This window comes from Numenius arquata, chromosome Z, assembly GCF_964106895.1.
Source record: "Numenius arquata chromosome Z, bNumArq3.hap1.1, whole genome shotgun sequence".
NCBI lineage: Eukaryota > Metazoa > Chordata > Aves > Charadriiformes > Scolopacidae > Numenius > Numenius arquata.
This window is the reverse complement of record NC_133616.1, coordinates 74077231-74103735: the sequence shown is the minus strand read 5'-3', so window position 1 is coordinate 74103735 and position 26505 is coordinate 74077231. Positions and strand designations below refer to the sequence as shown.

The following is a 26505-nucleotide window of genomic DNA, read 5'->3' as shown; positions in this document are numbered from 1 at the left end:
TTTGAAGACCTTCTTCAGAAGTATCTTCCATGGCCCTGAAAGGTACATCCATCTCAATGCAAACGTCCTTCTGTTTTCAAAACTCACACCTGCAACTGAGGTAACCTAAAAGTTTCACTAGTGGCTAGTGCAGTTACCAAATGGGGATTGTTGATTATTTGATTAGTTGACTACGGCACATCCTCAAGAGCCTACAGCAGAAGAGTAGCTGACCAAGCAAGCTTTTTGCTATTCTGAAATTATCTAAAAATACTCCATATCTAGCTGACAAACCCTACACTTGAAGTGAAGCAATAGGTACAAAAATACCTTAACCCCAAGCTATCTAAAATAGGGATCATGACTTCTCCATCTCCTTCACAGGCTGAAAAGATGATAGAAATTTCTCAGTCTCACATGGAGGATGAAACTGAAACACCTGAGGATGTCAGCAGGACATGTCTTCTCAGATGCGCTCTGCCACTCCTCCAGCGAGCAGGAAGGGCAAAGTTTTAAAGTTGCAAAGTGTTAATATGTGTTTGGAAAGTTCAAAAGGTAGTTCAGATGAGAACCCAAATAAATACATAGCAATAAATACAACCCAATAAATACATGTACCTGTGTACAGCAGCACATAAACGAGAGAGCTGCTGGGGAGGGGAGACTGGCTAACATCAAGTAGGAAACCCAGACGGAACAAAGGATTTTTATTCAGAAACTAAAGAGCCAAATATCTCTCTGCATTAATATTACATCAGAAATCACCCACTAGAAATTAAAAATATGCTTCTTTTTATGGGGTGGGAGGGCAGTTGCAGCCTTCATATTCCTTGGCTTCCATACAATCCGTACCTTTTTTTTTTTTTTTTTCTTTTTTGCTTGGGCACACATACAGCAAAGGCAAGGGATGTCTTGGAAAAAGAACTGGTCAGCCCTGAACTTCGTTTCACTATTTGCCACCAGGGGAGGAACCAAAACATGATGCTGATCCCTGCTCACATGACTTTGAACATCAAACACTGGCAGAGATGCTTTGCAGCTCTGCCAGCTCAAGACAAACAATTGTTCTATCACAAATTTCTGTTTTGACCCGTGCAAGCAGGGGTTTGAAACACCCACACATCATTCCCACCCTGCTTTCCGCAGCATGGTACGAGCAGATGGGAGTTGTTTGCAAAGACGACACGACTTCACTCCTTCAGCCTATGCCTTTCCCCATCCACAAGGCTCTTCACAGCTTGGAGTTAAGTGTCTCTTTTGTAGCCCCTTTGCTAATTAACTGAGAGCAAGGGGCTGTTTTACATGTCACTTAAAGTTGACAGTTTCTTACAATGTATTGAAAGAAATATATTTCCCCATTAGAAGGTAGACACCTCATTGCTTAATGTATGTACACAAAATCAAGGCTATGCAAGTAAAATCTTAATTTTAACCCATCTATATCAAAAGTAGACCTTGTAGCACCAGCTGATGATTAATAGGCACATGATTGACTTTAATACTGTTATTCACCAGACTCTTCGCTCCTTATTCTTCTTGCCACCTGAAGAAATAAATAAAAATAGAGCCTGTTTCTCATATGCTCAAACTTTGAAATGATACTTTTTTTTTTTTTTTTTTTGCAATTATGTAGAAGTTTTTCTTTCCAATCTGTGCGACCTAACTGAAACGCATGTGCCAATAACATTGGCACAGAAGCTGGTGGGCTGTGAGGTGCTCTGTGTCACACAGGAGACCAGCAGGTGACACCTGTTTTGGGGTATTAGTACAACCTCTCCAAGTTGGGAACAGCGAGCGTAGTTTCCACTGGACCCTTTTTGTTACGTAAGCAGGATGAAATGGTAGAAAACGAGGTAGGAATGCTAGAAAATATGTCATGAAATACGTGTATTTTGACAATTAATGAAGGTAACCAACTTTAAAAAAATCCAAGACATCATCAAGGAAATCCAGTTACATATCTAAACCCACTGAAGATATTTTTTAAAATTTCTTTCAGTCTGTCTTTCATGAACTACAGTTTTCAATTTTAGTTTATTTAACAGAAAAAAAGTGGCAACCATTGTACAAATATACAATAGATTTACACAGCTTTTTTTTCTTCCTCTTTATACACACAACTTCTGCTTGGAAAATTCACCTCTACATTATTCCTCATACTTCTAGAAAAGTAAAAAGTGGGCACTTAAAAGCAACTTCAAACAAGGGGAGACAAGAATTATCAATGCCATATGTCAGAACAAGTTCCTTCTGAGGTTACATCAATATCAGAAGATGGGAAACAGCTCCCAAAACTGCTTTTAGGAGAACAAGGAAAGTACTGAGTCCAGGGTCAGAGGAAACCATTTCCATGAAAAGAAGATACAAGAAGGAAAAGCTGCCAAGCTCCTGCATTTAACAGCTAAATTCCCTCACTCTTCTTCAAGAGATGACTAACTCGTTCATGAAGGAAGATATTTCAAAAAATCTTAGCTGTCCTTGCATATCTATGCTTATATTAGCAAATTTGTACTCAGATACCAAGAACTTTTTTAAAGCAGAAAGACCCAAGCAGATATGAGAAAGCTCTTACTCCAACACAAAGAAATGCAACAGAAGTGCTCTCTCTCACTCGCCTCAAATTCATCCAAACCTTTCCCCCCCCCCCCAAATAACCTCATAGGCTTTAGTGCTAACATCAAGGAATTACTATTTCAACCTACTACAACACGCAGAGGCTGCTCTCCTAACATCAGCCCGCAGCAGCAGCCAGCCAGCCCTGTGGTAGGTATGTCTGGGACAGTTTTACAGACTAACTTCTCACTTCCCCAGATGCAGAGCTTGAGGTCACCCGGCCCACAAACTTCAAAGCACTCATCCCTGGATATGTGAACACCTCCTGTTTGCCAGTGGGCCTGGAAACCAAGTATTTTCACTTACAGTAGTTGTCCTTGCTGCAGTACTTCATTAAGCAGCACAGACCGATGGACAACACTTGAGCATGGAAAAGAAATGCTTCAGACTTAACAAATGATGTCAGAGCTTCTGAAGTCTCATGACTTCCATACAAGCTCAGAGTCCTTTTATCTGCTGTCCAGGCATTGGTGGGGAAGGATATGTGTCCGCCAGTGGACCTGCCACATACACAAGAAGCACACTTGAATGTAGTATCAGTGTTTTTCCATGTGGATACAAGGAAAATGAACTTCAGAGACTTGTTTTTTTAGGCTGAGTGAAGTGGAAGGGTGGCACGAACGTTTGCTGAATGCCAACCAGAAAGCAAGGGGATTTTCTGTTGCTATTGTTGCTCTCAGCTTTAAAGAAGGGCATCAAATGTGTGTGACAGAAACTTACTCATGGAAGGGCTGAAAAAAAAAAAGTTAAAAAAGAGAAAGAAAAAAAAAAGAAAAGATCTTTGTCTGAAAGAAAAAAGAAAAAAAAAAAACAGCCCACCTGTGAGCTCAGTGACAGCATCCCCAGCTGTATGAAACAGGAAAATTGGAAGCTGGTTTGCTAATCAACCCAGAACCAGAAGAGCTCAGAATCACATTTTTCTTTCACATTCAGGTTCAAAGTACATTTATTTAAAAAAATGAACAAACTAAGCCTTTTTTCTGAACCTGCAAAAAGCTGAGATTAGAAGGAGAGAGGCACAAAGGCTGTTGTCTGAAGGGTATCACTTACTGCTGACCACTTCCCACCCCACTGACCGCCTGCTGTACCTCAGATGTCTCAGCAAGCTTTTCCACTGGCAATAACTTTGTGCTTTGATGTCAAGAGTCATAGTTTCATTTAAACTATAAAGCCAAAAATAATTCAGGGCTTAGAATTGTATTCTGCTGTTTTCATGGATTACCCCAGAAAAACAGAGAACCGAGAATACTTACTCACGCTGCTCACGTGCAATGAAGCAACGCACAAGAAGGAGCACCACTCCTCCTCTCCCACAAAACAGTCTCTTGTTCTCAGTGTTTTCCACTGGTGGAAACAAATGATTGTTCAGTGCCTCATTGAATGCGGTTTTGCAATGCGACAAGTTAACAGCTGGCGTTTTTGTTCACGTAGTTTCTCAAGCTGAGGTCTAGCTGTAAGTTCGGCTTAGCATTTGAGCGGTTTCTGCTAAAAGACTAGTATCTCAATATCCAGCTGGACATGGACATTACCCCAGATCTCCCAATCTCCAAATGGTTTGCTTTAACAGTTATCAAGGGTATATCAGTTTCAGCTGAGGACACAAGAAATTTAACCCAAGTCAGTGAAGAAATTAAGCGAAACATGTAGAACCAAACTCCCCATGCAACTATGTGCTTTCTAGAGAACAAAAATGTTATCTTGCAAGCAGCCATTTTGTAAAAGCATTCTTGTTGCCTCTTTTAAAGGATGGATTCATCTTCAGTTTCAAAAAAATCAGCTCAAAAAGCTCAAGATCAGTACGTCTTGGCCACGTGCTGGCATATTGCATCTAAGTCTTCCTGCACATGCTGATTTTTAAATTTTTTCCTTGGTAACAATGTCTACCCTGGGCCTTCAGCTTTTCTCAAAGTTTACCAAGACGTCTGGGTTACAGCAAATGTCCCACAACATGTCCCCATCTACACTATTTCGGAGAAGCCCAGGCTGATGAGTACTCAACGGATGTAGCACTGCTAAGTGGAGTCAGATGGCAGAGTGAGATATGGTACTAATTCATTTTGGTTTAGTGTGGATTTTCACTAAGTCAATTTCACTCCTTAGCTAGCAGTTTGTTATTTCACCTGGATCCAACAGAAAAGGTTGGACTCTATTGCTTGGGGGTAAGGGTGTGATTTTCAAATCCTATTATTCATAAAGAAAAACAAATATCAATTCCCTTGACCTTGTTCAGAAGAATACCTACTTTTGCCATTGCAATTCAATTTTAGAAGCCTTTTGGAAACAAGAGACAACCTATGCAAGCAATTATAAATTTTTGGTTTTTTACTCAAAAGCTGAACGTGAGTACAAACCAAGACCTACTCAAGGTTTATCCCTCTCTGGCCATTCTTGGAAGAATGCAGAGAGCTTTCCTTTGCCCTTTAAATTTATTTCTTCCCTGGAAAGGTAATAAATTATACTGAAGCCAGGGGAAAGACTTTTATTAAACAAGGCCTCATTTCCATTGTATGTAAAGGAATGGATTTACTAGAGGGATTTTCCCCCCTTCTAAAATAAAATAAAACCAAACCACATTCCTGCCTTGGGAAATAATGGAAGTTCCTCAAAGCAGAGTTTCAAAGGATCCCAAATGAAAATAAATAATACTTATTCTTAACTGAAGGGGGAAGGAAGGGGGAAACTTCCAAATGGTTTCCCCAGGGTGAAGCAATGAATTACACAGGGATACCTGGAATACTTCAGAGAAAAAGACAGTTACCAGGGACATATCAGCTTTAGCTGGGGATGCAATAAATTTAATTGGGAGAGTCAGTGAAGAAATTAAGCAAAACATTTAGGATGAGGGTCCCACCACACCGGACCAGGCTCTGGGTTCAGGGAAGGAGATGTCTGGATCCAGTGCACCAATAATTCTGCTCCAGCAAGGAGAGCTTGCATGGGCTTGTTTTGAAAAAGAAAGCTGCTTATGAAGTTTATCACACAAACAAACCGACTGCAGTGTAATTTCTAGATGCTGTGCTCCTTACTCTTTTTTCCTTTCAATATCCTCGCCAGCCAAGCAGTACTGGGAAGAGATTTGTTTGAGGCTACTAGATAAAATTCAAAAAGATCAACTGGAATTTATTTGCAGGACTATAAATGACAATAAAAATGATCTGTGGGTGAGATTTAGACAGATTATGTGTCAGAGAGCACACATAGTATTGCTTTAACTAGCAGCATGATAAAACTAAGAAAGCAAGAAACATCCTATGTAAGTCCAAAGGGTCTTAAATTTAAGACAGACTCCAATCACTACACAATTATGTACAGACTACAGCTTAGATCTTTAGCAAGTTTTCATGCCTCCATTATTTTAACTGAAAGCAGAAATCTATTTTGCTGATGAAAGGTAAGTGATTTTTAATAGTTGTTTGAGAAAACTTGTCTTCCTTTTATTTTTATAAATTTCTAAATCTGTTTAATATAGTAATCAAGCCATATTTACCAAGAAAATAACAACATGGGCATTTACATGTACAAACATAAAAATATTAGTCCACTTGTTATGGATAAGAGACATTATAAAAATTCCATTTTTTTGATATTAAAGCTGAATGATTTCACAATGGCATCTTCTAACACATATAAGCAAATAATATGAAGACTTCCATTCCACATCATCTATTGAAAGCTGAATGTACACCGTTTTGGTTTTTTTTTAAGTCAATACTAAAAATTGTCATTAAAGTGCACGGAAACAAAACAGAAAAAAAAAAAAAGAAACACCCAGAAAAAAAACCCCAACATTAAAAGTAGTAACAACAAGCCCTGGAAGCCACCCCCACCCCAAACTGTATGTGTTGTTTTCCTCCAAGGAAGCTTCCAAGGAGCAATCACAACTACTCTTCAGGACTTCCACTAAGGAAAGAGAAAGAAATCCAAGCCATCAAAAATCCTGTAGGGTAAGGTGTGCTATGAAAAAAATAAGTCTTATAGAATAATTTCACTGAATTTCACTGAATTTTTAGAGTTGGAAGGGACCATAAAGATCATCTAGTCCAACTCCCCTGCCGAAGCAGGATTGCCCAAAGCACGTCAGAGCTTGTTACTCAGGACTGCATCCAGGCGGGTCTTGAAAATCTCCAAAGAAGGGGACTCCACAACCTCCCTGGGCAGCCTGTTCCAGGGCTCTGTCACCCTCACCGTAAAGAAGTTTTTTCTCATATTTGAGTGGAACCTCCTATGTTCCAACTTGTGCCCGTTGCCCCTCGTCCTCTCACTGGCAACCACTGAAAAGAGTCTGGTTCCCTCCTCCTTCAACCCACCCTTCAGATACTTATAAGCATTGATAAGGTCTCCCCTCAGCCTTCTCTTCTCCAGGTTAAAGAGTCCCAGCTCTCTCAGCCTTTCTTCATAAGGGAGATGCTCCAATCCTTGAATCATCCTCATTGCCCTATATTAATGAAGTTTTCATTATGCAAATGCAAATATTCTTCATGCAAATATTTGATGATACAGCTTGAAAGTATTGCTGTCACACTGCAGCTCTGAAAGCACTTATTATAAACCTCCCCTCTCCATACAATGGTAATTAGAATTAATCTTATAAACTCTACAAGGAGTGCTCCATTTAGCCTACAGTCATCAGCCACAATGTCCAAGTTTACTTGACTGTGGGTTAAATTCACAGTTTATGCACTTTTAAAATATACTTATCTAAAAACACTGGGACTGCACATAACTGCACCCTGTGTGCTAGAACAGAAAGTCATTGATGCTCAGACTCGTATTGCCAGTGCCAGTTCCAGAGTTTATTGCCCTGTTTTTCCGTCAGGACTAAATCAATACACAAGCGACATTACTGTGACGTGGGGGTCAGGCAGGGTTGGTGACTCTAAACAAGCCCCACCATGCTGGCCACAGGGTTACCTGGTATTTAAGGCTTCACGCTCCTCCACTTCCAGAGAAGCAGCTGTGAAATGTGCTGGTTTCACCTGAACTCCTGCCTGATCTCACTGCCCAACCCAGCCCTTCACAGAAAATGTAGTAATGTCAAGGAAAAAAAAACAAGTGGATGCTTCTCCTCTCCAAATGGGGCCACCGTTACCTGGTTGGGAGGACATCTCCAAGCTAAGTCAGCATCCTCATTTTCAGTCATCTCAGAGAAAACACTGCTGGAGAACTTGTCTCTCTTCACACTAGCAGGACTCCTCAGGGAGGAGGTGAATAGGTGGAGTTGTCTTCTTCCAGCCACAGGGCTCAGAGTTAAACCCTGGCCTCTTCAAAAGATTCTCTTATCACTTACATTATGCTACCAGGGCTGATGCTTGCTCTGGCCCACCAGAATAACTTTCCATGGGCAGGGAAGGTCTGCTGAAGTTCAAGTGATTCTGTAACCAAGCTCTGTTTAGACCAAATCCTCATCACCTTGGCCCAGGAGCACTTACTTGGTAACTGGTGAAATACAGTTAATAAGGCTTAGGCAGGTCAAAGCCTTATGATTTAGGGGCTGATGAAGATAGGCCATGCCAGTTAACCACACGACACTCCCTGAGGTCTATGGAAATCAAGACATGCCTCTGGCAAAATGCTGTCATTCCGTTGTAGCACTATCTCACAGGCTTTTTATTTTCTGCTGAAAATCAAGCGCTCTTACTGCAAGAGGGGAGGAAGCCAGAAAAGATGCAGACTGCATGCCAGAAGAGACAGTGAAGATATTGAAAACATCTTTTAAAAAGTGTGCCTCCACAGAACTTCATGGTTTTGGTCTTGGAATGAAGTGCTATGTATCAATCAATCAATCAATCGCCCAGAAAAGTTAAAGTTATCAATAATGCACTTCATTTGCTTTACCTGTCTCGGTACAGCATATGCTGACACTCGTGCATTACCATAGTTATTTGCTGGTTTCCATCCCCATTTGGTACCTAGCTGTGAAAGAAAAGCTACAATAGTACAAAAATAAGTCTCTCATGCAATTCATAACTGTGGCAGAAAGAGAGGGCAGGAAAAAAGCTGTTGCTGAGCAGTTCCATCCTTCCAGATGTTTATACTGAACTTCCAGATGTTTTCTTTGCATATATTGCTTCTTTATAGTAAGTAAGGGACTGTCTTCAAACACAGTGAGACTCCTCTAAATCAAAACAGTTTATACAAAAAGAACCTTTGCTTTTTTATCTGTGCCCACATTAGTTTCCAAATTTTATAGAATAAAGCACATTCCTCCAAACAAAGTGGATGGCCTTACAGGCAGAAAAGGCCTAAGTGCCTTTTTAGTTCCCAGGAATATAAAGGGTAAGCAATCATGAATTCATTGTTTGCGCTCCCTGCGTCCTGGGGGCTGGCTGTGGTGCTTGGCTCAACAGGCATGCCTGATTTTGGCCAAACACCATTGAGAACTCACCCAACTCAGAAGGCTAATTGGCAGGACTGGTAAAATGCATGTAAGAATGGTTGTTGCTACTATTGCTATTTAAAATTCAGTTATAAAGTTTTAGTATCATAATCTCACAGTCTAATGACTAAATAGAGAAGAATCCCCGAAGACATGTATGGAGGTATAGGGAAGAGTTATCCACATTGTAAAAACACAGACCTACAAATTAAGAACGGGTGTTTAATCTGCATTTAGGCAGGAGAATATACCGGCTAACTTTCCAACAGTAACGATCTAAGCCAGTAGTTATCTACAACCGTGGGCATATAAGAACCTTAAAAGACACTAGCCTTTCATGACTTATTCCAGGCCACGGAAATCCAGAGCAGAGCTAGTTTTTCCAGCCCTGAGCTCTGAAATCCTTTTTCAATGCTTTCACCACTTCTTAAAACAGTAGTTAGACATTCACAACCCTTTTTGGGCCAAACCTGCATTTGTCCCAGCCAAATGCATTCATAGTCTAACTATGACCTCCACCAGAAAAACAGTTCAGCTTTGTCCTTAAACGTAAGATAAGAAAATGTGGAGGATGGAAGAGAGGATGCCAACTTTCAGCTGTCGTATCCGCTAGCTTTCTGCCTGTTCCTTTGATTGCTCATTCAAACGTAACACATGGTGGTGGTGAAAGGCAAAGTGTCACTGAGCTGCAAGCCAAACCAGACCCGATTTTATGGCTACGCGCAGTACACAGATCAGTCCTGCCTTAGCCCCAGTGCAAAGGAAAGGCATGCTCTAGAGAAAGAGTTTTATGTTCCTTGTTACTTTAGAAAGATTTCAAAAGCACCCTTGTTAAAAGAAAAAAAAGGGCTCAACTATGAAATCACTTCCTTCTGTTTAAAATATTTTACTCAAGGAAAAAAAAACAAAAGGGTATGAAAAGGAAAAAAAAAAAAAAAAAAAAAAAAAATAAATCTGTTCTCTGCTTTTGACTTGTTCCTAGGATTCAGCATCCCGCCCGCTCGGTGGGATGACGCAGTGTGCCAGATCCCGACCGCTCCAGCCAGCGCGTCAAGGGACCGCAGCCCTCCCCACACAATCGCCCCCTTGTCAGAGGCGGCTGGCGTCCGCCCCGCACATGCTGACAGCATCGCCGCCGGGAGGGCTGCACCCCTTCGGAGCGGCCCTTCTCCTCCTGCAGCAAGGCAGCGAGGAGGGCAGGCGGTGTTAGGCAGCGAGCGAACAAGAAGCTCTTGTGTTAATTCCCTCCCTCTCCTGACCCCCCTGAAACACGGCATGGATGGGGACGGGGCGGGGGGGCGGGAAAAGATGATCTTCTGCTTGCAGCAGTGGGGCTTTGCCTGGGAGTAGAGCCAGCAGGACGACTTCAGGGAGACCCGTTTATGGAAGTTTAAAAGTCAAACGAACAGTTCATTTGCTGCCCAAATCACAAGGGGGTTACTGACGGCTCAGCAGCACTTTAACAAAGACGCTAAGACGAGGACTGGTTTGCCTCCCTCTGCCAATGCTCATAGGTTTACTCAGACTCCCAGCTCTGTTTTTCCTTGGTTCCCAAGGCTTCCTCTGTCTCCTCCAAAATGAACTGTCTCCTCCTGGGTAAGTGGGCTGACGCACACCAGCTCCCTTCCCCACTCAGCTGTGAGGCAGGACAGGAGGGAGAGGTACCTTAAGAATAAATGGAAACACTTCCTTTCCCCTCTCCACCTCCAGCAAAAAGTTGGTTTCTGCCTCAAACAGCAATGTATTACCCCGATCCGCACCATTAAGAAAGGCAGGGGGTCTTTTCCTCTGTGTTATTGAGGGTCACTGATGCAGAAAAAGCCAGACTGCATGAGATAACCATTCAGCAAGCTGCTCCGGGCAGCCTAAGACACCCGCCTTTCTCTGCCTTTCCCAAAGCTGAAGCAGCTAAACTTGCAGAACGATGCTCTGACTGCCTTTGCAAGAAGGCACTCAGGAAGAGTGAAATTAAATCTTCTGCTTGTGAAAATTTTAAGCCAGACTTGCCAGCAGACTGCAAGCAGTGCCAGAGCACCAGGACACCCACCTCATCAACAGGCAACGTCTACTGCAAACTGAGATAGCGCCTAATCAGCGCTTTCGAAGCAATGCTTAGCTTTTTTTTCCTTTAGAACCACAAAACAAGCCTCCATTGGAAGCACAAATTCAGGAATATTCAGTGACAGGCACTTGGCAGCTGATGGCAACTAATGAACTTTTCTCATGGCTCAGCTGGCAGGCTGCTTAACACCCTGATGTACGAACATTCAACCTCCCAAAAGTCTCTGTGGTTGCCCCTCATTCATGGCTTCAGGCTATTTTTTTTTCATTATTATTAAAAAAAAAATCCACAACAACAAACCCCACAGCTGTTTCCCAGCCATTTTTATCTCACAACTGTGTCTCACAGGTGACATAGAAGTGAAAGCACTGCTGCTTCTTTACACTATAGCCCTATGACTGACCTCCTCCAACCAGAGAAACCACACTACTTTGATAAAAAAAATAATCACAGGCTGGAAGTGCCTTTGTTTTCTTCAAACAGATTTAATAAAATAATACATTACTTCTCTGTAAATGGTGCTTTATGCAGATTAGAAGAGGTGTTGAAGCAGAGTGTGTGCACAACACTGAATGGATTTAACTGCACCAGTGACAATAAATCAGGTCCTGTTTGAATTGGAAAAAAGCTTCAGCATGTTCTACCTGCAGTTGTGAAAAATCTTACTCCAAATAGCCCCAGTGAGGAATCATAGACATTACTGAACTACATCTGCAGCTAAACTTGAGTCACTTTCAATTTGGCTAATGCTCCCTAACCTCTGGAGTTGTTCTGCTCTTTCCAGAACAACACCTGGAAAAAATAAGGTACTTATCACAGATGGAAAAAAAAAAAAAAAAGGCTACTTTATGTTCCTTGTAAACCTCAAACCAGGTCATTGTGGCCACACTGGGTGGCCAGTACATCTTCCCTGTGACTTCTGCTTATAGGAGAAAGGAGGAGGGTGCAATCCCTACCTGACCTTCCAGCTGCATACATACCTCTAGTCCCTTAAATGTTTGGGATTAGCTGCCATGTGCTATTTATTCAGTGACTATTTATTTATTCCTACAACTTTGTGCTTCACTGGTACAATATGTCCCACCCATCTTTTTTTTTTTTTTTTTTAAGGTTTGAGCCAGTCTTTAACCTCACATGAAGTACCACCACTGTATGAACAGCAATTCCTTCATAAGGGAAAAGAAGGAACTATTTCCTAGAAAGATGACTGCAAAACCTGCATTTTTCTGTGTTCTTAACCTCCTCTTGCTTTCTGCAAGGAGGATGACAGAGATGGGGAGGGAGAGATTTCCTAACTACCAGGCAGTCAGGAGAGGTTTTACCCACCACTTCAGTCTCCCTCGCTAAACTCATACAGATTCTTTCCCTGAAAAGCAGGACACGTAGAATATGAGTTATCAATGGCTCAACAGGTTAGTCAACTACAAAGTTTATATTCTGGTTATAAAGCTAATCACTAGGTCAAAGAGCAGCACACACATTCTTAAACTAACACATGAGTTGACACAGTGACTCACATCAAATCTCTGGAACTATTCAGCCGTGTTTGTGCAGACAGTAACTGCTAGGAAGCAGAAGTCATGGCGTAAAGCCATGGAAATCAGCATGTCAAAGCAAGAACTGGGCCAAGTTTTGGGCTTTACAGGCTGTGTACAGTTGCATTTATGGACTACTAGCGCAACTTCACAATGCAACAGGGATCCCAAGAGACCTGTGTACCATCCTGGAGGACCTCATGGGTGGGAACACAGGTTGGCACCTGCACATCTCTGCCTGCCTGCAGCTCACTATCATCTGCAGCAAAAAGGAGCAGAACAAACTGCAAGAACATCAAGAACTGCAAGAATGATACCCAGTATGTGGGCTGTGCTTTTGCATAAGGAAACTGAGAGTTCCAGACAAAACCCAAATACAGCCATTCACGAAAAGACAGGTACCTTCTGACTCCAAAGTGCATCATGGTATTTTATCACGTTTCCCTGTTTTCCAAGCCCTAGAGCTTAGGCATCTCCCGAGCAGTGTGTTGAAGCGCACTGGTGCCTCACATGCTACGTTTCTGTATTAGGAAATTTGCAGATACTCAGATGTGCCAAGCATTATAGACCTGAATGAACTGTACATGCGGTCCTGCTTAACACACAAAATCCTTCCATCAACAGCCTTGTAGTCCTCGCTGTTCTCCAGACATGGGAGTACTGCCTGAATACACACAACACCTTTCAGGTGGCAAAAAGGAGACAAGAGGTGCATCAGTGGAAGACAAGAGGTGCATCAGTGGAAGACTGAGCCTTCCCTGTACTGTTTTAAGGTTGCAGCCATTTGGCATCTTCAAAGGCAAAGGGGAAAATACTGGACAGGAGAGGCTGCTATAACAGGTTTTAAACCTGCATTGCTGCAAAAAACCATGACCTTACATCTCGAGGTCCTGGATTTTCATCAGTTTCATGTTACAGGGCTGAGAGACCAAGTGTCTTATACCCAGTTCCACAAATAAGCTTGATACTCCCAACACAGTAATGAATGCTGAGGGTTCTTATTGCCCCCACCTCTTCTAGTGTCTTCCAAATGCTGCCACCCTCCCAGAAGCTGGACATGCATTACTGAAATCACCTGATAAGAAACAGAAGGGGGAGAACAGGAGAGGCAAAGTAAGCACTTACCAAGCACAATGACCACAGTCTTCAGGAGGCTCATCATGGTGTCCCGATTCCTGCGGGGTCCAGAACTGTGTCTGGACATTCTCATAGTCCTTTGGCGGACGTACCCAAAGATATGAGCATATAGGACCACCATGACCACAAAAGTGACCAGGTTGAAAATAGCCCAGAAGACCAGGTAGGAGTCACTATAGAGCGGTGCCATGTTGGAGCAGTGAGTGATATCACAAATACAGTTCCATCCGACACTTGGTATGGCGCCCATGACGATGGCCATAGTCCAGATAACAACAATTACCACTACCACTCGCCGGTTGCTCATTCGGGTATGTAGCTGCATTCGGAAAACTGTAATGTGCCGCTCAATAGCAATGGCCAACAAATTGGCTACAGAAGCTGTCAGGCTAGTGTCAATGAGACCCTGACGGAGAAGCCAGGTGCTTACAGTCAGTCTTCTAGTGTTGGGTCCTGTGTTGAACATTAAGTAGAAGTAGGCCAGCCCTGCAAAAAAGTCCGCAGCGGCTAAGTTGGCCATTAAGTAATAAATAGGAAAGTGGAATCGGCGGTTGACATAAATAGCCACCATGACCAAAAGGTTGGCCAGCATTATGAAGATGCAGACGGTAATCCCCAGTCCCATTACAAGCTTGCTGACAGTGTTCCATTCCGTGGCTAGATATTTTCCACTTCGGTTATAAAAGAAGGCAATGGTTTCATTGTAGTAGCACTGTGGTTCGCTCATGGCTGTGGACTGAAAGAAGAGGGGAAAAGAGAAAAAAAACCCAATGACATCAGAACTGAAAACATATGACTGCCTCCATGGAAAAGACATGCATAGAGAATGGGGAGGGGGACAGGAAGGGAACACGCTTCAGAACAAATCTATTTTTTCAGCCCAAATGGCATTCCACAACTTGCAAACAATTGCTCTGAGGAGTCTAGTAACAGCAACCAGATTAGAAACAACCAGAAATACTTCCATCTGCTCTGGAAGCTAGCATGATTTTTGATGTAGCTGTAAACTGCGTAGCAAATGAGCTTCTGGCCAAGGAGACCAGCTGAAAAATTAACTTAAAATTATGAATTGCATGCCCTTCTCTTAAGAAAAATTGTCTGTTACAGGACACCTTATTTACGTTATCAGTGCATAAATCTGTTGTTTGGCTGTAGCAGCATTAAAAGCAGAGCTCCTCAAAGAGGAGGAAAAGTGGATTACATTTCCCAGCAGGTTTTGACACATTCAGACCTCCACTGGAGGCATTCCATCTTGTCCTATCTTAAAAACTGTGAAGAATACCCTAAATTAAGATCATCAATATGCTCTAAGACTGTGAATTGCCAGGAACTGCATCTGTCCATAAAGCTTGAAGTACATTTATAAACAGTAAAAGAAGCATGCCACTCTATTTCTACAACCATTTTTCTTTTTCCATCAGCCACCTTTCTAAACAGGGTTGGAAATGCACCATGCTTTTATGTATAACTCATCTGAACTGGCTTATTCCAATTTGAAACAGGAGGAGTGAGGCAAGAAATCAGAAAAGCAATATCTGACTTAACTAGTGTTAAAAACATCAAGCTTTATTTCTTGTATTAAGTGTTGTTATGGCTATGTCAGGGAATGCACGATTAATTTTCCTTGCAGAGTAGTCAGCTGAACACAGCTACGGGGCCAACAAACAAGCCCCATGCTCCACCAGAATAGAGAAGTTTTGCATAAAACTGTTGGCTAGCAAGAAAATGTTTAATGAGTTTCCTTCCTCAGTTCTAATCAATTACTCAAGGTGCAATTCCCAAAAGGCAAACCCTGGAAAAAGAAAACCCTCTGAATAACATCCTGGTTCCTTGTCTAGCCTGGCTTAACAACAAAGATATAAAAATAATAATAAAAAAAGCAAAACAAGAAACTCATGTCAAAAAAGTCTCTTTCTAAGGAGACCCAGGAGACCTGGCTCTGACACCCTGCTTTTATGGCTGTGAAATTCTATTGACTCTACAGTTTTAGCAAGAACCCGGGTAATTAGCCCAATCAAAGAACAGACCAACAACACTAGAAGATAAGAATTTCTGCCCATTAAAACATGCAAACAAAACCTTATGTTTTGGACAGCTCCAGCCATTCTGTAGGAACTGCTACAGCTAATCTAACTTTCATGTTAAAACCAAAAACGTACAGAACTGGGAAGCAGAATTGGACTTGAGTGAAAATAGTATCCGATAAAGATTTCCCTAGAATTACCCAAAGCTATTTCCGTTTCCTTTCATTTCCCTCTGTTTGTCAACACAATTAAGCTAATTCCAATAAAGCAACATAAAAAAAAAAAACTTCCAACCTATGTCCCAAATGCATTAAATGATGTTTAGATTTATGTTAAAGAAAAAGGTCTTTTTAGAATGATTTTACCTCCACCCTAAACATTGATCAGAACATTTGCAGACCCAGGATAATAAAAAGCTAGAGTAAATAGTATTTCTCAGCATAGCGACTATAAAACTTTTATTGTTCCTCTAGGATACATCAACTCTTAAGTTAGAAACCTTTCAGCCTTAATTATTTAAGAATTTTAAAAGTTCTCATGTAGGATCTCTCTGTTGCATAGAAAAAACAATTTATAAGGGATACTTAACAAAGGGAGACCTAGCTACAGGACATCTGGCTTTAATTCTTTGGTTAAAGACCATGTGGTAATAACAGGTCAAGTATAAGAAACCTTGAGGGAGAGAGGAAGTCATACGAATGAATTAGTGGCCCTTATAAAAGCTTGCCAACATCTGCATTAATTATGTGAATGCTCTGTTTTTTTCCCCTCTGTAGGAATATCTGCATGCGGTCCTACAGTCTGAAATACAGTGGAGGTCAGGACTCCAGGATCTAGCGCACTTTTGTGGTTCTGAATAAATTCTCTTTGTCTATATATTTGCCAATCTAAAATTTTCTTTCAGATAGCTGCTGCCCATGTGCAACGATTCCTGCTCTACTGTTGCTCCTGTGGAGAAAGGCCAGCTACACCTGGCAGAACACATATTTTTGATTCAGAAATTTGAAATGCTTTTTAAATTTTTTAAAAATTGTTTGTGGCTTTGTTTTGCACATGGGCTTAGAATGTGAATTATCCCTCGATTTTGTAATATACTCCCCAACCTTTTCATATGAAATCTGAAACAAGATATGATAAACAAATTTGTCTCATTCACAAAATGCCAAGCCAGAGCAATGCACACGAGAGTATTTAAAATGCTACGGAGTCAGACTTGTTAAATTTAAAAGCACAAGAGCATTTGAGCTGTCTCAAAGGAATAGCATGAGGCTCATTGGCTTCTTTTCTCCTTTTGAAGATAGAGGAACAAAACTCTCAGTTCGCATATGGGATTTCGGAGAAGTTCTGTTTTTAGGGCGTGCTAATCTAAAACCTGGGATCTCCTTTAAAAGCAATCTTTTCAGTCCCAAGAGAAACAAAACCAGAAGAGGAGAGAGTTTGCTGACAAGAGTTCAAACAGGGGACTTCCAGACGATCAGGTTTCTCGGATGCCAGCGTATATCTTACAGGAAGGTTTTGACCTCCCAGGTCACAAACATACAAATCCCCAGGCATCACATCCACCTGTGATGCTGCTATCTGCCTGCAAAGGCTCAAGCAGGAGGGAAATGTAACGTATCTCTGAGTACCGAAAGTGTTAACATACCATAATGGCATATGCAAGCAGGCAGACCCATCCCCTCTCCTGCCCCTGCAGGAAAAGGGGCAGGGAAGTTTATATTTTAATTTCCTGAAGTTTCACTCAGTGTTTCATTGCCTGGGTAACCCAGATGTGCAGTGCCCTGAGATTTACCTCATCCATTTAGTATATCTCAACAGAAGTTTAAAACAAACAAGCTGCAAATTGCCCATGTTAACTAAACCTCTAAGACACCTCTGTGTAGAAAAAGAAAATGTCTGAATTATAAACCAACGAACAAGACAGATGAAGCAAAATGAAGTAATAGCAAGGCTAAAAGGAAAGCCTCCTCTAACCATTGAGGTTGCTTTAAAACTCAAGACACAGTTGTCTCAAACCAAAGAACAAGAAAATCCTGAGTACATGGAGTTGAACCTCTTAAAATCATGACACAGTACACACAGACCAGGAAATTTGTCACCGGGACTTGATAAATAAAACTCACTCTGCTTCTACAGTCAACACCTAGTCATCCCGTGGCCAGAAAGTCACCTTGGCACTGGCCTTTCCAGCCACTATCTGCTATACCTGTCCTCTTGGCTCCTCTCCTCTGGCAGTACAGGACCGCTGCTGGGGGGCAGTGGGGAGACTGGGAATAAGAACCCACGTGAGCAACTTTACAGTGTTTTGTGCTTGATCCATCTCACTGCTGCCCCACCTCTCCATCACAGCTTGAGGAGTGGGGCGAGGATTTGGATCCAAGGCATGGAGCAGCTTGCCCGTGGGAAGTTCTTGGCTGAGCAGCCCATTACCCTCTTCCTCTCCCGGGGTAGAGGCCGGTGTGGAGAAGGCATTGGCTGCCTGGACTGTGAAGGTGAGCCGGGATCTCTGGATCTTGCCAGCTTGGTGGTGAGTGACAGCCCACCTGGAGAGGTCTGTGCATGGAGAGATGCTCGGGGTGGAAAACAAACACCAACAAGTTTTCAAACACCGCTGATTGATACTGTCTAAACGAATCATTAGTTAGCACAAGGTGCCTGAGGGGCAAATGATCAGAAAACCCGCTGCAACCCGGGAGTTTGCAGAGTTCTTCAGTTAACCTAACCAAAAAAAAATGAAAAAGAAAAAAAAAAGAACTACCCCCCGCAGCATGCATGGGTGCATTTATTTCTCACTGAGAGAAACAGAACTGAACATTCTTAGAATACTAAGGTCTGGCTTTTACAGAGCTTTTAAAACTTGGAAGCCACAAAAATGATTCCATATCCAAGAAAACTCTTAAAAATATTTTAACCCGTAGCTCTCCAAACAGAGTCTACTCCTCTCTTTTTTCCCCTTTACTGAGTTAACCTCGACATGCTGCGGTTTTCTTACCCAGAACTCTGGAGCAGATGAAAAGCAATTTAATTGGCAAGGAAATCTGAGGAAGATGACAATTCTGCATACAATGAAATGCCAAGTACCAGCCAGAGACCTCATTTTTTCAGAAGTCATGCAACTTGCAAGCAGTGTTCTTGAAGTTTGAGAGGCTCAGAGGAGACTCCCTCTATACAGGATGAACTTTCAATTCTGTAGTTACTACCCTTGGATCCCCAAACCAATATTTATCATTCTCAGTGCTGCCCAGAAATCCAGAAAATATTTCAGAGGAAATGCAGAATTAGGAATGGTAGACTAGGACTCCAAAAGCAGCAATAGGTGTCTTACAGCTCTACATTTAGTGCAGCAGTGAATGGAAAAGCAGTAGCACTGCTTTCAGTTTAGCTAGATACTCTGAAGTTTACCAACATGAAGGCTAGAGCAGAAACAAACCTGGGGGAACCACCAACTTCAAAATCCCCAAATAAGGGTGTCAATTAAGAATATCTTTAAAATAAGCATAAGCAAGCAAGTATAGGAATAATTGAATCAACATGCAAATACTTTCTCAACCCACAACTGCAAAACCATGGGTTTTATGAAAGTAAAGTTGTAACAGATGAGAAAAAATTCCCATTTGCAACAAAAACTTCTCCATTAACTAATGAAAAGCACAAATTGTTCAAACTGGAGAACACAAAGGAAACAAGAGGTTTAAAAATAAAGGGGAAAAGATGGCCTTTTCTTTAAAGATAAAAGTAGAAGTTGAGGAGGCATTTACCCAAAATTTAAGTGAAAAAAATAATAATTAGAAAGTCTCAAGGCAACAGTCCTGATTCATTATAGCCTTATGCCTACTGTGCCTTATGTACAGACATAATTTCATCTGCACAATGAAAGTATGAAACCGTACCACCAAGATACAACAGCTCCTTACATCCCCTTTTCAGAATTGCATCTCCCAGGGTAATCATTCAACTGGTTTAAAGAAAAACTTGTATGTTAAGATGTGGTGGTTCAGTAACAGCAGGACACTTCATTTCACCAGACTCATTTTACCCTTCACATAGCTGAAAAGGAGCAAGGAAAGGAATCTCATTGCAAGGGGATCCCTTTAACTCTGCTTTAACATCATAAAGCATAAAGTTACTTATGGGTCCTATGGCAATAGCTAGCATATCCATTAATTTTTAGGATGCTTTTGTAGTAGACTGTATTACTATGGAGTCTCAGAGCTAACAAATGTCCCAACTACTAGAAACTGAATCGAGTAGTTCTCTGTGTTTTAGAATTTATACCTGAAAAGGATAACCCAACATATCTAGTCATTCAGTGTACCTAAGAGACCCAGTCACCAATACTGGAAAAAGAAGCAATTTTACTGCTGGAAGGTATAATCACAAGTGACACAGATCCTGTTGGAAACTATGATTATGACTTCCTCAGATTGACTATAAAACCAGGGAGGGTGTTGACCTTCCTTAGTGCTTATTCACTGCCGACTGTTAGAAAAGCAAGTTCAAAAATAGCTTCTTATGGGCTAAAAAACGAATGGGTGAGAGCAGGAAGTCCAGCTAACTCTAAAAATGCCTTTCTTCTGGAAGATGCCAGATTCGCTAACTATCAGGTCTGAAATACCTCAACTCAGCCCTACAGCTTTTCAGGATAGATAAATCAAGAGCCATGCAATTCACCAGTGGAGAGCAGCAATGGTCAGGAGCATACTGAGCTGGCCCAACAAGGCTCCAGATTGCCATCTCTGTGGTTTCAACTTCTTGCACTTTCTACTGTTGCAGAAAGGAAGTGTGCATGCACATGCACATGGACATGAAGTCTCTTTCACTGCAGAATTCTGCAAGCAAAAGGACATTTAGGAAGTTAAAATGCTAGGAGAATTGGAAAAAAAAATACCGAAGGAAAGACAGAGAGTGAAACCATTCCTCCAGCAACCTACCCAGTAATTCAGCCCCTGCTGTATCGTTGCTCCTTTTACACAGATTCAGCATTTTCAGATGAGCTTCATCCCTTGCAAGCACTACCTACATGTTCTGACAAATGTTTTCCCGTTGAGGGGGAAATGAAGACTGTTTGAATCAGGGCATAGTTCTGCATCAACACTTCCCTCCCCCTTACACTGCTAGGATGGCTTAAACACTTTTATTGCTAAAGTTTTGTTCCCAGACCACACAGCACTTCTCTGCCACCCTGTTTCTGCCTGCCAAGCTCCTCACAAAGGGAGGCCACCTCTGCAATGTGGAGGTGTTGCAAAAATAAGCTAACTGGCTTTGCCACTAGGAGAGACATGATTGGGCATGTTGAGCCCAAATTGGGTAGTTGAGCCTGAATGTCCCGTACAGAATACAGAAGGGGTTTCTGCAAAGCTCTTCAAGCTTCATTTTCTTCTGGGGGAGCTTTTGTGACAAGCTGAGATTCACAAACATTAGCCAAACATGAGTACAGGCTCAACATCTCCTGACTTTTGCAGTGAAGGACAGACCTTCTGCAAAGAACCCAGCCCCAGGAAGAGCTTTCTGGAGAGAGATGCACTGCACAGTCCCCAATCTGTGTCGCTTTAGAAGCGATGGGGGTGGAAGAAACAAGAAGAAAAAAAAAATCAGCACCTCTAACATCCCAAGGGAGTTTCCATGTATAATGAATTGCAACATACATCCTTTGGGCCCAGCTTAGTGCTCAGTGAGCCAAGCTGGAAATTAATTCTTGGCTCCAGCAGCTGAAAGACTGGCCTTTTATGCAGAAAAAATGCTGTAGGCTATTGGGGCTACTTCCATCTCCAGGGCACACTTTCCATCACTCCTCACCAAACAGACCAGCAAAGTGAGCACTTGAGAGAGCTTAGCCTACAAGCAAAATGCTTATTCAAAATTATGTTAGTGAGCATAGCAAATTTCATTTTGGGCGGGAAATTGAGATTTCCAAACAGAAATAAAAGACTATCCTGTGTACCATGGCAAATACATTTTTTTTCTTTAAATATGCACCAGACAGCTCAGTAACTTCTTCGTAGTGAGCAACTGCCTATAAGGCAGTATTGGTCTACTTTGAGCAGAATGGAGATGTATTTTGAACCCCTGATAATGCCATCTAGTATAAGAATAAATAAATTAAAAAAGCATACTGGTATTTAAGTTGCCCCAATGATGCCTGTAACTGGGTGGATATACCTCTAATCACAAACTGTTTCTTCCAGTCTCACCATTTGCTTTTGTTGTCTCAGTTACCTTATTTACCACCCCCAGAGGTCTGTTTTGGTAAAGAGGTTGATTTGTTTACTCACTTAAAAAGGGAGAAAAAAATCCGCACGCTTGTTGGCAGCAGAAATTTGGGCACCAAATCCAAAATGCAAATTGTGTTGGGCTTTGTTGGGGAAAGCGGTGACAACAGCTGTGCCACCCCACAAGAGTCTGTTCTCAAGCATCACTAGAGAGAGGAAAAACCTACTGAGGATGACCATTCTGTGGCAAGAATAGTTTAAATCTCTTCCACTCTAATTCAAAGAAAGAAGAAGGATAAATAGAGAAGTATTCAATGGCACAGAGTGGGAGAAGTGTTTTTTGGCTCTGGTAACCACACAGCCATGAAAAGCCACTATAATGGAAACTGCTCTGGATTTCTCTTTGGAACAGCTGCAAGGCAGTTATTTAAACGTACTCATTTACTTCTAGTGTTTGGCGGGTAGGATCCACTGCTGGCAAAAGCAAAGAGAGAATGATGAATTTTTGTTGTTTTCTTGTTTTAAGCATTTCTGAAGCACTGTTGGAAGTCCCTGGTTCATTAAGCAACTAGAGCTCAAATCATTTCTTCTTCAAAGCTTTTATTGCAGAATCCATCTCATGCCATTCACAAAGAGAGAAGATGCTAATCACTCCACAGAGTACATTAATCAGTTTAGATCACCACTTGTTATGTTTCCTTTTTGCAAACAGCAAAGCCCTCTGGGATGCTAAATGCTTCTTACAGAATTATTTAACTTTCCGCTTGCTGCATTATCCCATTAATAAGGTTTCTATGACAGAATTTTCCTTATACATAGCTGAGGTATGAAGTCATCACACATACCACAAAAACAACTCCAACTTAAAAAAATCAAAAAAGTTCTGTTATGTTTTGTTTCTCTCTCTTTAGGAGCAGGATGGCTTATCTCATCTGAAATCACTAGATTCACTATATTGCCTTACAATAAAACCCTGTTGCCAAAACCTCAAAGCATATTCTGGAAATTTTTTCGTTTCATTGACTTCTTTGACATACTGTGAATGGTGTCCCAGAACTATTTTCTGTTCCATATTTCAGCTATGGATACCTAAACAACCCTGAAACTTTACTTATCCTTCACATTCAAACATGACCAAGGTGCCTTAAATCTGTGCTTTTAAGTGATGCCTTAAATCTCACTCTATACATCTGGTAACAGGATGCTGGGGGAGAAAGTTAATGGGAGCAGAGAGCTTCGGACAGGTCAGTGCATAGGGAGGGCATGAAAAGACATGGCTGTGGAAGATGTCTTGCTTCAGTAGAGGGTTGTAGAGAGCACCAAAAGCAGTTCCTCTGTTGACACACTAGCAATAAGAATATTTTAGAACAGTAACAATAGTTTCACACTTGGCATCAAGAAGTGACTTTCAAAAACTTTTCCAAAATGTCAGTCTTTTGTTAGCTGACTCAGAAGACAAATCTTGAGAAAGACTCCATTTGCAAGTAAATTAGTAAGAACTTCCCTCATTGTGGTGCCACCACAAGCATCTGTAGGAATCAAGTCAAAGCAAAAACCCATCAGGGTCGGCTTTGGATTGCAAAAGGTCCTGCTGAGGTCTCTGGAATTCTCCCCCGTGGTAAATAAGAGTCTATTCTTGTTTGCCCTCTGCAGTTCAAGGACTGATGATAGGCAGAGCAATATTTATTACTGAGATAAATACACATAGGTACATGTACATACACATGTATACAAAATAGATAATATTTATTTCTAAGATTGACCAAGTGGGAAGAAAACCAACTATCCTTGCAATGCTACAGGAAAGTTAAAAGAAAAAAGATAAAAAGATTAGAGAAAGTTTAAAGTAAAGTAGCAAAACACTTATTTTTGTAACTGAGATGCCATCTAGCTCATGCAGAAGGCATGCAAGGATACTTCCAAGTTTAAAAAAAACCCCTTCCTTAAAACATTAGTCTCTAAATGTCTTCTGCAGCACACTATGGCATTGGGTCAGTTTTAAAAGGCAAAATAATGTCCTTCAGAAAAAAATGTATATTAATGAATAGTTTTCTAAACTATATATAAAATCAATTTGTATGTCAATACAAATGTGAGAGGCAAGCCCATGCAATCCCATTCTGAAAAGTGCTTTACTTCAATACTTCCATATAATGATTCTTCTCTTTAACTATGTGTCTCATGGCACCCTTGCCTGTTAAAAAAACCTCTTCCTTACCCTCAGAAACTTATACATGACTCCCAGATGATTGTTTGGAGCTGTTACTCCTTTACATAGGATTGAAGCCTTATATCAACAATCAGATCCACAATGGTTTACTGAAATCTATGGGAATTCATGCATGCATGTAAGTCTGCCCATACGGATATCAAATTTGAGGCCATTTTTGCAACCCAAGGTTGAGAGAATGATGTTTTTCTGCCATAATCTCCCACACTGAGATATGAGTCTTTGCTTCCTGTTGCCATTTCTTTTTGGTTTCCAAGTCAAATTTCATTGAAACACAGTCTCTAAAACCTGAGGAGGGAGAGCTGTCTGGATTACCAGCCAGTGACAAGAATCATCCATTTCTCTCTCCTCTTTGGTACGGTGATGCAAGCCCAGGGCAGGATTTATTCAGCAGAAACTCCCTGCAGACACAGGACACGTACATTTATTCACCCATAATTACAACAGAATGGTGACTATGCTGATCTAAGGCCTTTATAAGTGATAGCTTTTCTACCACTCATTCTTGCACCACAGTTGACCTTATTTTCCCTTTGAGAAGGCATTTATCCTGAACAGCAATCCTCAGATGCACAGACTTCTCATATGTAAAGAAGGGTCTGGAGGGAGAATCCCTGGAGACAGAGGTGTAAGTGTCTTTCAGAGCTTGCGAGGAGATGGCCTGGGGGAGCCTTTCTCCAGAAAGGGAGAACAGTCCAGCAGCAGCCAGGCAGGTTGGGACAGAAACATAAGGCATCCACATTCTACCAGGTATTCTGTTCAGCTGTAAAGACACAAAATCCTTCTCTGACCCTAACAGGGACAGAGACTTGAAAAGCAACAAAAATGCTTTTAAAATACGCTAGTTCTCCATTTGAAACACAGGAGGGAGAGGAGCACAAAGAAGTTTCTCCAAAGCAGATTTCGGATTTAGCTTGTTTCACATCACTACCCTTTAGTGGACCTATTTTTTTGTAACTTCATGGGGTCCAGGGATCTCTGAACTACTGCACTTCTCGGTGCACGCTGCTAAGAGATACAGTCCCCAGAGTCAAAGAATCTTCAGCAAACAACAGCAAAAAAGCAAAATAAACATTACATCTCCGATTTTCTGACATCTCCCTTAATCAGTTATGGTGCCCTCTTCAGTAAAATCTGTGTCTTAAAAGTTTTAGGTAGTAACAGACACTTGGGTGTCTAGGAAGTCAAAGGGACTTTGAAAATGCTTTTCTGAGATGAAATCTTGACTGTTATTAACATCTCCTTCTCTGTTTGTAATATTTACTTCATCAGAAAACATAACTACTTTGTGTTCAGTACATATGGCTGAAGAAATCACTTTGGTATTTATAAATATTAAGTCTGAAACACACTTTGATTCATGAAAGCAAGATTAGTGTGTTAGTAATTTTAAGCGTGTTATTAATTTTATTGCTGCTTTTGACTTAAAACGTTAGCTTTTCTGATAAGAACACTGAACCTGAAGTTTCCTGTTGTATTATTCCAACCGAACCACTTTATGACCTCCTTCTACTTCGTATTCATTAGGCACAATAAAAATGAAACCATAGCGCAGCGACCACCTACATGGAGTCAATAAAGATCATATTTGGCTGTATATTTTCTTCTACAAATAGTAGTATGACACAGAAATGTCATGTCTCAAAGTCTAACAACATGATGAGTGTCTTTAATACAATATTTCAGGAAAAATACCCTCAATGACTCAGAATTGAGACAGGAAAAAAAGCCAGGATTCAATGAGGAAAGAAGAAAGAGGTTCAGTCAGGTCAGCTGCCAGAGTTTCACTGTGGTCTACTCACCTCAATCACCTCAGGCTGGGACATCATGGAGGATGGCACCAAATCGGTGGGGATATCCATGGTAGCTCAAAGTGTCCCTGCTGTTTTGCACCCTTCCTTGGCACCCGCAAACCCTTGGTCAGAACACAGAAGCACTTCCTCAGACCCTAGTCATGCTGGCATTTGCTCCTAGGAGGAAGGAAAAAAAAAATCGTTGAGAATAATAAGAGAACTGGGTATGCAGTCAACACCTAAGCCCCTCGGCTGCCGCAAAACCAGCCTGTGAGTTTGCACAACCTGACTTGCTTACATGGCCATCCTCAACAGATTTGCAGGAGAAGCTGCAAAGGGCACATCAGAATTTGGTTCAGAACAGCAAAACAATTCACTCCACCACACAAACTAGAATTCACACAAACCAAATACAGTGAGAAGGCTAATGCATAAACCATGTACACATTTGCGGGGAATGATGGTCACCTACAGAGCACTGGAATCATGTTAACATGTTTTCCTTCCTACATCAAAAGAAAAAAAAAGACCTCAGAAGAGTACTCAT

General features: G+C 41.5%; 1 protein-coding gene across 2 annotated transcripts in view; it reads right to left on the bottom strand.

Moving 5' to 3' along the window:
* The window catches only part of LPAR1 (lysophosphatidic acid receptor 1), a 50623-nt gene extending 24488 nt beyond the window's left edge, over positions 1-26135 (bottom strand). Inside the window, exons 1-2 of one of the 2 annotated variants that reach the window (XM_074166075.1) lie at positions 25968-26135; positions 13691-14438 (exon numbers count right to left, since the gene is read on the bottom strand). In XM_074166075.1, coding sequence (XP_074022176.1) covers positions 13691-14438; positions 25968-26027 — 808 coding nt within the window. In that variant the 5' untranslated portion in view covers positions 26028-26135. Of the gene's footprint in view, positions 1-13690; positions 14439-21942; positions 21958-25967 lie in introns of those variants that run through there. The other variant, XM_074166076.1, reaches the window with a different exon arrangement.
* Between the last annotated feature and the right edge of the window lie 370 nt (positions 26136-26505).